Raw genomic sequence first — 11,116 nt, forward strand, 5'->3', positions numbered from 1 at the left:
CGCAAGCCCATGCGCCCGCCTGCAGGGTCACCTACAGAGGCCTGGCCGGCTGCCAGCCTCCGATAGCCAAACGCTAACACCCGCCAGCGCCTCCTCTCACACGCTTGCTCTCTTTCTCTCGCTCTCGTTCACGTTCAACCAAAAGCAACGAAGATGCTTTTTTCTGTTTTCTCTCTCTACGTTCGTGCGACTGCACAAACGATTCATGCCTCTTCATTGCAAAGCAAACGACCCTACTTAACTACCACCTCCCATCAACATGGGTTTCTTTGATGAAGAAAAACACATACTGAATCTGAAAACAGCAGTATGCACAGAAAAAACAGCAAGCTTTTTTAACACATACCTTTCTTCGACCTCATCTTCTCTACCTACCGACTTGCTCGTTCACGAGGTATGCTCTGATACCACTGTCAAATCCCCATGGATCTCCTCGTGATCGTTTCTAGTACGAGACTCGAATCCTGCAAACAAACAAACAAACAAACAAGGGGGTGCAAGCCTGACTCACCTCCCAACCATGACAACCGTGGGCAAGCCCACAGTCTTGGCTGTCCCCACCAAGCCACGAGCTGAGCTAACTAGGTTGACGTATTGACCAATCTCCTCCTCGCGACGTCCCATACCGCCACGAAGCTGCCCTCGCGGGCCTCGAGATTGCTGCCGGCCTCGGCTGCGTAAAGCAGGTGCACGTCTGCACTAGATCCAGGCTCCAAGACCATAGAGCTCTCACAAACTCGCGAGACTCTCTATATCCCAATAACTAACCTTGGCCACCCTTTTATAGGCTCTTGGCCGGTCATCCGGCGTCCACACTTGGGCGCCTGCCCGTCCATACTTGGGTGCCCGCCCGTTAGTATATCCCTAACTCAGCTCGTCAATCAGCCTGCCTAGCTCCAAGCTTCCCCAAGCCTCAAAACTAGTCTTGCATGCGTGTAGCACACGGTAGATACACACTGTGCACATGACATTATGTGTATCTGGTATGACACTGGATGACAAACCGTTGTTTAGACAGGTAGGATTTGCAGGTAGAAGGGGGCATCCATTAGTGCTACCCCAGAAAGGGGATTATACCCCATGGTTGGGCAGGGGGTAGGCCTTAGACCACCCCAAGGGGCCCATGGCCCTTGCCCACCAGCCCAGGAGGGGCTGGCCAAGACAGCCTGCCCAGCCCCTCCTGGGCTGGTGGGCAAGGGCCATGGGCCCCTTGGGGTGGCAGCCAACTTGCCTTGGGCCAGCCCAAACAGTTGGCTAGCCCATTGGGCAACCTGGACTGCAGGCGGCCAGCCAGAGCCCAGCAGGCTGTCCAGCAGCCTGCACAAGTGGCCAGACAGCCCCAATGTGAACACACCTAAAAAACAGCATTTAATGCTAAATAAATAGGTCGTGGAGGGAAATATAGCTAGCTGACCAGTATAAGTTGGGGGTATATTTTAGTTCATCTATCTCAATATTTCATTAAGGTGCTGAAGCTAACTCAAGGGCCAGGACAGCCAAGGAGAAGTTAACACAAAGGGGTGAACCGTGAAGGATTGAAGGTCAAGGGCAGAGGATTCTCCTCAAGCCAAGAAGGTTCAGGTTTAGTCTTTTATTTTCAGTTTTGCATCATTCTAATAAAAGCAAATGCACCATTCGTGGTGGGGGCCCTACAAAGGGTATTCGGGACCCAATACTGTGTCCTCCTCTCCCTCTCTCTCTCAGGGTACATGTTCATGCCATTCACAGCCTCAGCATCGGCGATGTATGATATCTTATATCCCTCTTTATGGCACTGGATGGAGTTAGACATAGATCTGCATAGCATGCTTGTACTACCCCTTCAGCATATAGAGATGCATCTTGCCTTAGCACTCCATCCACATCCCCACCCCCCTTATATTGTTTGTATATGGGCTCCACCGATCCATGATGATTCACAATTGTATCCAGACACATGCACACTTTTTCTTTTGTTTCTTTTCTTCCGGTGACCGGAAGAACACAGTTGTATTATTTTTTTTGTCTCATAGGCCGACTTTGGCCTCTCGTAGACGTTAATATATCTTTCTTTCTTTCTTTCTTTCTCTCTATTTTTCTGCACATCTACATTCAGTTTTGTGCATTAATTCCGTAGCGACAAGCGTGCTGATTTCTGACCATTGAAGTTACCGACCCCCCCCCGAAGCTTCTGCATGTTACAAATACCCATTGCACGATTTTTAAACCATCATATTCCATCCCAGTGGGTATCCAAGATGCCTAACGCTAACGATTTAATCAGGCTGAACGATTTGTCCTGGCCATAGAAGTCAATGCCAATCCATGCAATGCAATGGAAACAACTTTGACTTTGCCAAAAAACTAACACCCATGATGCATGTGAGATGGGTTGGATCATTTTTAGGCATAAAGAAAGAGTCATCTGCATAGGCCTGTGCCATAAAGTGAGTTCCATCCGAATTCTGCACGTCATGAAGCTGTCCTATTTCCGTCAATTTGTCAATGTACAAAAGCAAAGGATGTGTAGCAATTGCATATAGCAATGCACTCAAAGGGCAACCTTGTCTTACCGATCTTCCCAACATCCACTGTCCGGAAGGATCCTTACCAAGAATACATTGTGCAATGCTATCCGTATACAACCAATAGATTACATGTTGCATTTTCATCCCAAAGCCCAGAGCAACCATTACATCAGCTATGTAATCCCATTGCATTGTATTAGGACAACTTGCCTTCATATGGCCCTAACACCTGCCCTCCCTAATGTTCTAGGGGTCTGCTAGTGCTTCGGAACCTTCTTTGGATTGGGTTCACCTGAAGACTGGGTTTGGTTCTGTGGAGCCTTCTCAAACTTAAAGTTTCGTTTACACCTAGAAGCCTACTCATAGGTTTTTGTGGTTTGAGGTTTCTGAGAGACGTTCTTCTAAGTCTGGCCGGCCATCGTCTCCTCATAAATCCTAGCATACCAGATGGCATCCTCCAGTGTCCTGCTATGATTATTCTTTAACTGGGGCTTGTATTCCCGTGCCAACCCACTAAAAACCCACACAATGTTGTGACATCCATGTGTGCCACTCAGGACTATTACTCTCTGAATCTCTATAAATACATGTCGAAAGACATGTTCTTCATGTCCAACTCCGTAAACTTGGCCACAATATCAAACTCATCCTCCACCTAGAGGAACTCATCTCGAAACACTCTCTCGAACTTCCCCCAAGTACTCGGTTTATTCTTGAGTTCTCTCCACTATGTCAGGGGCCAAGGCTTTCCCCTTCCGGAGACCCCTAACCATCAGAACCTTCCTTTTAACTATGCGCCCCCTCCCCTTTTTCTTGCGTTTATAAAAACAGCCCCATGCTTTTTCTTATAACAAAAAATAGCATAGCTTTCCTTTTTATTTTAACGCTACCCTGTAGATGGCTTTAAAGCCTGCTTTTTCTGGAAATAGCCGCCTGCAGCAAGCTTTTTCTGAAAAATCAGCGTGCCATCTTCTCTGCTCTCTGTGTCCACCTAGCTGCCCATGTGCGCCAGCCTGCCTGCTGGCCTGTACAGCCGACAGGCTCTGTACAGCCTGGTCCAGGCACTGTACAGCCTGTATAGGCAGCCCTTCCTGTGTATCATCTGCTCATGTGCAAATAGACAGATCACGTGCCCAATTCCCTGCGTAGAACAGCCCCCTTCAGCACCTCATGGAACCTGCATATGATTGGCTGGTTCCTTAAAGTGTGTTCCATTGTGGTGCTGCCCCACTCCCTCTCGGGAGTGATGCACAAAGGAAAAGAGAACACTGTTGCTCCGACATCTGAGGGGATAAGGCGGGAATGGTGGACTACATAGACCTGGAGAAGCACCAACATGAAACTGCCCCTTAATCTCTCAAGCATCTCCTGCAAGAAGACAATCACATAGCCAAGAACACATAGATGACCGTAATGGAATTACGAAGTCCATCATCATTCTCCGTCTACTTCCATTCAAATCCGTCTAGCACTTATGAAGTTCTGTTCGTTTAGTCCGAAATTCTTTGCTGAATTCCATCTACAGGCTGCTCTGTGCTTTCGACTACTTTGTTCGCTGGCGAACAGGGGAGTCGAATAATGAGGACTGGGATTGCCTTTCATAGAAGGATTTTCCCCCTTTTGCTGGTAGGTCCAAAAGAGGACACAAAGATAGGGATTTTTGAGAGGGGTTTCACCCCTCGTTTCTGCTTCAAAGGGCAGGCAATTGCTGCCTGTCTGCAAAGATTTTCATGTGCTTGCTTTGTTCTCTGTCTTTGAAGCTTCTCCTGACTGCACATGCATGGAGTCTTTTGAGCTTGCAGCAATACTGCTCGGCTGCCCTGTGGCAACTGAAGCATCCGTTCTTACAGGTGTGATTATTTTGCCTCCTAAAACAAATGTTTGATCTGCTTCTTCTGTTAAGATTCCAACTTGTCTTAAGTTTTGTAATAATAACTCCCATGATGCTCAAAGAAGATTATACCACAAAAAACCTCCATCAACACATCTAGGCCAATATTCATGACAGACTTATGGCATTGTGTGTTGGACTAAAAAACTCTTATTTTAACAAAATTATGTCATGGAAAAGCACAGTTTATAATGTCTTTGTAAAGGATAGGGTAATAACCTAGTCCTGGCTCAACGTGAACCATGCCTGCAGCAGAGATTATAAAATGTTCCGAGTCCACCTTTGCCCTTGGGACAACAACAAGGTCATACGGTGCGAATTCCTTTCCCATATTGACTCGGTTGCAATAAACAAGCTCAACTGGGCCTCCACTTTCTAGCTCTGCGAAATACCGGATGGCATCATCACCTGTTCTCAAGTCTGAAAACTTCAAACCCTCGTCTGTTTCAAGGAATGTTTCATGCCATAGTAATGATCTCCCTACTTCTGTGTGCTTAGTGATGCCCTCCTTGGATGATGGAGGACCCCTTGAATCTGTGTTCTTGTTGGTAAATACATGACCCTTGAGAACCCTAATTTCCTGCTTGGTTATATGGGTATCACAGCCAGGAGGCTCCAACTTAGTAGAAAAGGTGTCATGTGTGGAGGCTGCATTTGTGAAGGGATCTACAATTTGGAAGAGAAGGGCGCCCTCAGGACCATCTTCTCTTTCTCTCTGCCTTCTCCTGGGAAGCTTATACATAGCTTCCAGCTCCTCCATATCTGGTACGGCTAACAAGGTTTTAGGCTCCTTGACGACAGAATCCTCAGGATGCCATACCCCAAACCGACCTATTGCAGTCATGGAGCTTGAAGAGCAGCAAGCCACAGCATCAAGGTACTCATAATCAGCCTGCCCAAAAGCCATTATACTGTTGTTGGTGGTGTGAATGAAAGGGTCTTGCTGCCATCTGTTAGAGTCTTTCTGTTCTGATACTTCAAGATTTCCCTGCCCAAAAACCGTAATGTTGCTGGAATGATCACTGTAAGATTCTTTCTGTTGTGGGTCTTGAGGATTTGCCTGCCCAAAAACCCTAATGTTGGTGGGCTGCTGCTGTTGTCTTCTCTTTCTGGCTTCTTGCCCTGATTTATGTGAAGGGGAGCTCTCTGTGTGCTCATCCTTCTTCTTTTTCGGCGACCCATGTTTGCGCTTAATCCCAGCAAAGTGCACAATGTTGTATGAAGCGCTTGGGATCTCGCCTAAATGCGAAGATAAAGAAGTTGGGTTCTTCATGATCTTCTTCAAACCTTAACCCTAATTTTCTCTGCAGCAGGTACGCTTGAAGGAAGCAGAGGCTTCCTCATTGCGAGACAAGACAGTTATGATAATATATCTATACAAAGCGTTTCGATGGTTCATTCGTTTCCTTGTCAAAGGAAACCTACACTTTTTGACAGTTGCAGATAACCCTGCAAAATACTATCGACATTCTCCCTCTTTTTTTCCCTTTAAAATTTTTCAGAGGAGTTATTTAAGCCACTATGCATGCACCACTACCATTTTTAGGTACTAGTACTCAACCCGCGCGAAGCTGAGACATTAAGAAACGAAACGCATGAATGGAAGCCAGAATACAAAGGGTCGATCAAAGGGATTTTTTCCTCTTATTTTTTAGAAATGCTGGATTTCTCTTTTCTCTCCTCTCCTTGTGCCTTGGTTGTCCAATGTAAAACAATAGATAGGATGTTATGGAGCTCCCTTTTCTCTTATTCCTTTTTCAGTGTGGGTGGCATTGTGGAGCTATCCCATTCTTAGGGGTAGGTTTTTGTGGCTCTCCTTGCATAGATTTTGTTTCTATAGTAGAGTTTGATGGTCTCCTTGACATTTGTGCTTGGGATTCTAAACCATTGTATTTCCACTTTGAGCTTCAAAAATAAATCATTGGTTACCCACACTGCCTACTAGTGATGTAGCCATTTGTTAGCCTTTGATTGGTCCTCTTCTTGTCATTGTCCTTCTCTTACTTTTGCTACCTTTTTGTTGGCTTTTGGGATTAGCTATTGCAAGGGTGGGTCTCTTTGTGTTAACCACTTCATTGGTTTGCCAAATAGGGAAGTCACATACTTCGTGTATATACTTGCTTAAGGCTAGAAATAGTGGCCCTAGACCATTTTTAAGTTATAACTAGCCAGGTGTGATGAGCACTAGCCATTTGTATATATAAGTCAATTTTGCCATTAAGCAATAAACGTTCATTCCCTTGCATTAGATTCAAGTGAGCTCTCCCTCTTCTCTACTCTCCCTCGCTTGCTTTCTTGTATTCTCGTGATTCTTTGCTTAGCTTGATGGTGGCTTGTATAGATAGAATTGAGTGTAGGCTTCTCCCTTGAGTTTCATTTATACTCTCCTCTTATGAAAGAGAACCACCTCAAAGGCTATCCTCTTAGTGCCTCCATCTAGATAAAAAGATTTGATTGCATAAAACCAAGCTTATCTAGTGTGATTAGGAGTGATTATCACTCCGAACACATAAGGTTTAATCTCCAAGTGTGTAGCCTTGGGAAAGAAAAATTAAATAACCTAAGGTTCTAAGGTTTGGGATGAAAAACCATGGTTTGAGGAAACCAAGGGGAATTGTGGAGGTGGTAAGTGGAAAATGGTAAGTGGTAATATATACATGGTCTTTTGTTAGGTGGTATTGGTAAACCATGGAATGGCTAGTGGTTTTTTGCATGAGTGGTGTCGGGCTCCATCAACTCTAGTTGCACTAGTGCATGGTGGGTTGTTGTTCTAAGCCTTAGTCTAGCCCCTTTTTATGTGAGTTAACTCATCTAAAGTGATGTGCATGGTTGACTAGGACTCATAAGTACAAATTTAGGTGAAACTCCATGCATATGAAGAACCCTCAACTATTTAAAGAGATCCTCTCCCTCATTTTTTACTACATGCCTATTTAGGTGAAATTCCATGCATATGAAGAGCCCTCGCCTATTTAAAGAGATCCTCTCCCTCTTTTTTACTACATGCCTGGTAGAAGCATCATCATTAGCTTTGAAATTTCTCTTTTTTACTTATGCAATACTTTTATGACATCTTACACCTAGTAGTACTAGCTAATGTAGTAAAAAAGGGCATTTAAGCCATCTTGGAGAGTGAAAGGGAACTAAATCTTATGCTTGAAGTAGGCATATATTTTTTAAAGGATCGAAAGTGATTTTCTTCAACCAAACAACATCAAGCCAAAGCTATTATTCATGTAGGTCTACCTTTCATAGTTCAAATTTTAAAAAATAGGCAAGTACATATCCCTTTCTTGGTATTCAGATCATTGTATTGTGAATTACCATTTATTTCAAATCTCTAGTTCACTAAGAATTGCCAAACATATAAAAATGAATTTTTAATTAAAGCCTATTCACCCCCTTTGGTCTAGATATTGCAAAAATTGACTAAATGGAAGATGATTTTGATACAAATAAACCCTTATAATTGTATTTTTCTAGCTCTCTAGTTTTTTGTAATTTTAAAAAACAAAGAATTATATTTTAAACATTAGTGCTTATACTTTAACCTTAGAGGGATCTCAGATCTTCCTCATATAATAACATAAGGTCCACAATATCTTAGTAACAACTTCTTGCACTTCCCTAAGGATAAAGAACTTCTTTTGGGTCATACACAAAGAAAAACCATGTTGCCTTCTTCAAACTCTCGCCACTCAACATTTTTGGATCTACGTAATGTTTTTGTCTATCTTGAACAGCTTTGATACCTTTTCTTATAGACTACATTTGGTTGTCCATTTCATTAAGCATTTGCTTCAGAATCTCTACCTTGATTAAAGGGTCAGACCAAGTCAAGGTTGTAAGGCAATCTTGACCATACATAGCTTTGAAAGGACTTATACAAATACATCGATGATAAGAGGCATTAAAGCGAACTCTACTGGATGTAGGCACTTTAACCATCTTTTTGGCTCACATCCACAAAAGGCTCTGAGGGTGACTTCAATAACTTGATTAACCCTTTTAGTCTGACCATCGGACTCAGGATGATAAGCTGTGCTAAAATCAAGAGAAGTCCCAATTGCTTCAAAAAATGACATCCAAGTCCAACTAAATTTTGCATCTCTATCACAATTCTGCAGGGTAATCCATGTAAACAAAAGATCTCTCATAAGAATATCATAGCAATGTAGTGAAGGTCTTCTTGTATAAGATGTACAACCTTTGAAAATCTATTGACCATCACAAATATGGAATCATATCTAAAACTAGAAGGTTATCTAGTGATGAAATCCATACTAACGCATTCCCATTTCATTATCGGAATCAAGGGATGCAATTTTCCAAGAAACTTGACTCTTTTAGCTTTGATCTTTTGATAGATAAGGCATCGACGGACATGATTCACTACATCCTTTTTGTTCCTGGCCAAAAGAAGCTTTTCTTAACTGATGTAAAGGTCTTTATATAACTAGGATGTTGTGCGATTGGGCTATCATGAGCTAAGATTCTATTCTTGAAATTCTCCTTGCTTGGGACACATAAATGATCGTTGAAATACAAGCTTCCATCTTCAAATTTATGTCTTTGAACTTTGTTCATTTCTTGAATTGTTTTTCTTTCTTGTCTTAATACGGCAATAATTGGGGCAAAGAATACATATATCCCAATCTTTTCTTTGATTTTTGCCAAGAGGGGATTTGATATAATTGTTATGGTAAGTAAAAATACTTTTCAACTTAAGGGATCTACATCTCCATTTTCTTTTCCAAATTTGTACTTGATTTCAAAATCAAACTCTTGCAATATTTGCATCCATCTTCTTTGACACATATTGAGATCACTTTGTGTAAATATCCATTTTAGACTCTTATGGTGTGTTACCAAAATAAATCTTTTTCAAGAAGATAATGCCTCCACACTTTTAATGCCTCAATGACCACTAAAAGTTCTAAATCATGGACCGCATAATTTTGCTCATGGGATCTGAGATTTCTTGATTCATAAGCTACTGGCCTTCCTTCTTACAAAATAATATTACCAATTGGAAAGCCACTTGCATCAGTAATCACTTCAAAAGATTTATCAAATTTTGGCAATTTCAGTATGGGGTTGGTCACTAAAGTAGTTTTAAGTTTGTCGAGCGCAATCTAATGGACATCTAATTGAAGGGTGAATCTTTCTTTAGAAGAGTTATCATAGGTGACACAATCTCGGCATATCTTGGGATGAATATGCGATACCACCTTGTTCATCCAAGAAATCATCAAACTTTCTTTACAGCTTTTGGTTCCAGCCAATCTATAATTTCCTGTACTTTGGAAGGGTTAGCTAAGGTACCATCTCTAGACATGATAAGCCCCAAGTATTCTATGTGATCAATGAAAATAATGCATTTATTTTTCTTATTCTTCCTTAAGATATCCAAAATCTTTTGGACATGCTTTTCATGATCAACTCCATTCTTAGAGTAAACTAAGATATCGTAAAAGAATGCTGAAATAAAATCATCTAGATGTTCTCTAATATATTTTTTGCATTAGTCACTTGAAAGTTCCAAGAGCATTGGTCAATCTGAAGGGCATAACTATAAACTCACCCAACTGTTTTTGGTTCTAGACAATCTATAATTGCCCATACTTTGGAAGGGTAGCTAAGATACCATCTCTAGACATAATAAACCCCAAGTATTCTATGCAATCAGTGAAAATAATGTATTTACTTTTCTTAGCAAAGAGTTTATTCTTCCTTAAGATATCCAAAACTTTTTGAACATGCTTTTCATGATTAGCTCCATTCTTAGAGTAAACTAAGATATCATAAAAGAATGCTATAACAAAATCATCCAAAATTTCTTGCATTAGTCACTTAAAAGTTCCAAGAGCATTGTGATCAATCTGAAGTGCATAACTATAAACTCACAGTGTGCATATCTAGTATTGAATGTTGTCTTCGATTTGTCTTGGTCTTTGATTTGGATTTGATTATACCTAGATTTTAAATCAATTTTGGTGAACATCTACGCACTATGTAATTTTGGTGAACATCTGTGCACTATGTAATCGATCTAAAAGTTCGTCAGTCCTGGGTATCACAGGTACTTATTCTTGAGAGTGAACTGATTCAATCCTCTATAGTCAATACACAATCTTAGAGTTCCATTCTCTTCCTTTGAAAGAGAACCGGTGCATCCCACAAGGATACACTAGGCTTAATGAAACTCTATTCCAATAGTTGCTTTAATTGCTCCTTAAGTTCACTTGCTTCATGTGCAGCCATCGTATAAAGCCCTTCTTGAAAGTGGAACAGCTCCCAGTATAAGGTCTATATCATGATCCACTTCTCAGGTTTTAAGGGCATTTCAGTCAATTCCTCAAGGAATACATCTGCATATTCACTCAACTATTTAGATTCAATTGAACCTGAGTCTTTTCTAGTAGAGTTAAGATTAACAAGGTAAATTGTGTCTTTCTTCCTAATCCCCTTGATCATTTTGGATGCCTTTACCAACTATAACTTTGGAGATACGGTGACTCTTGGTGTCAGATCAAGACCCAACACTTACGTGGTTTCGGACCACCTAGTCAGCTCCTGAAGAGCAGTGACTAATGGCAGCTGTACCCAATGCGACTGTTTCAAACCACCTAATCGGCTCCTGAAGAGTACCTGAAGAGTAGTGACTAATGCAACTGTACCCAATGCGACAAGCCAACGCTGGCGCATTGAGCTGCCG

The 11,116-nt window shown here is 41.8% G+C and overlaps 1 protein-coding gene across 9 annotated transcripts in view; it reads right to left on the minus strand.

The window, feature by feature from the left end:
• The window catches only part of LOC147617231 (uncharacterized), a 258,130-nt gene extending 252,074 nt beyond the window's left edge, over positions 1–6,056 (minus strand). For 2 of the 9 annotated variants that reach the window (XM_086776859.1, XM_086776858.1), the window contains exon 1: positions 4,618–6,056. Coding sequence is in view for 7 of the 9 variants with exons in the window: in XM_086776855.1 (XP_086632981.1) it covers positions 4,618–5,671 (1,054 nt within the window). In the remaining 2 variants the exon portion in view is untranslated. The remainder of the gene's footprint in view (positions 1–4,617) is intronic. The other 7 variants (XM_086776854.1, XM_086776852.1, XM_086776856.1 and 4 more) reach the window with 5 other exon arrangements.
• Between the last annotated feature and the right edge of the window lie 5,060 nt (positions 6,057–11,116).

Source organism: Cibotium barometz, chromosome 37 (genome assembly GCF_041138505.1).
Source record: "Cibotium barometz isolate CiBa-2024 chromosome 37, ASM4113850v1, whole genome shotgun sequence".
Classification (NCBI taxonomy): domain Eukaryota; kingdom Viridiplantae; phylum Streptophyta; class Polypodiopsida; order Cyatheales; family Cibotiaceae; genus Cibotium; species Cibotium barometz.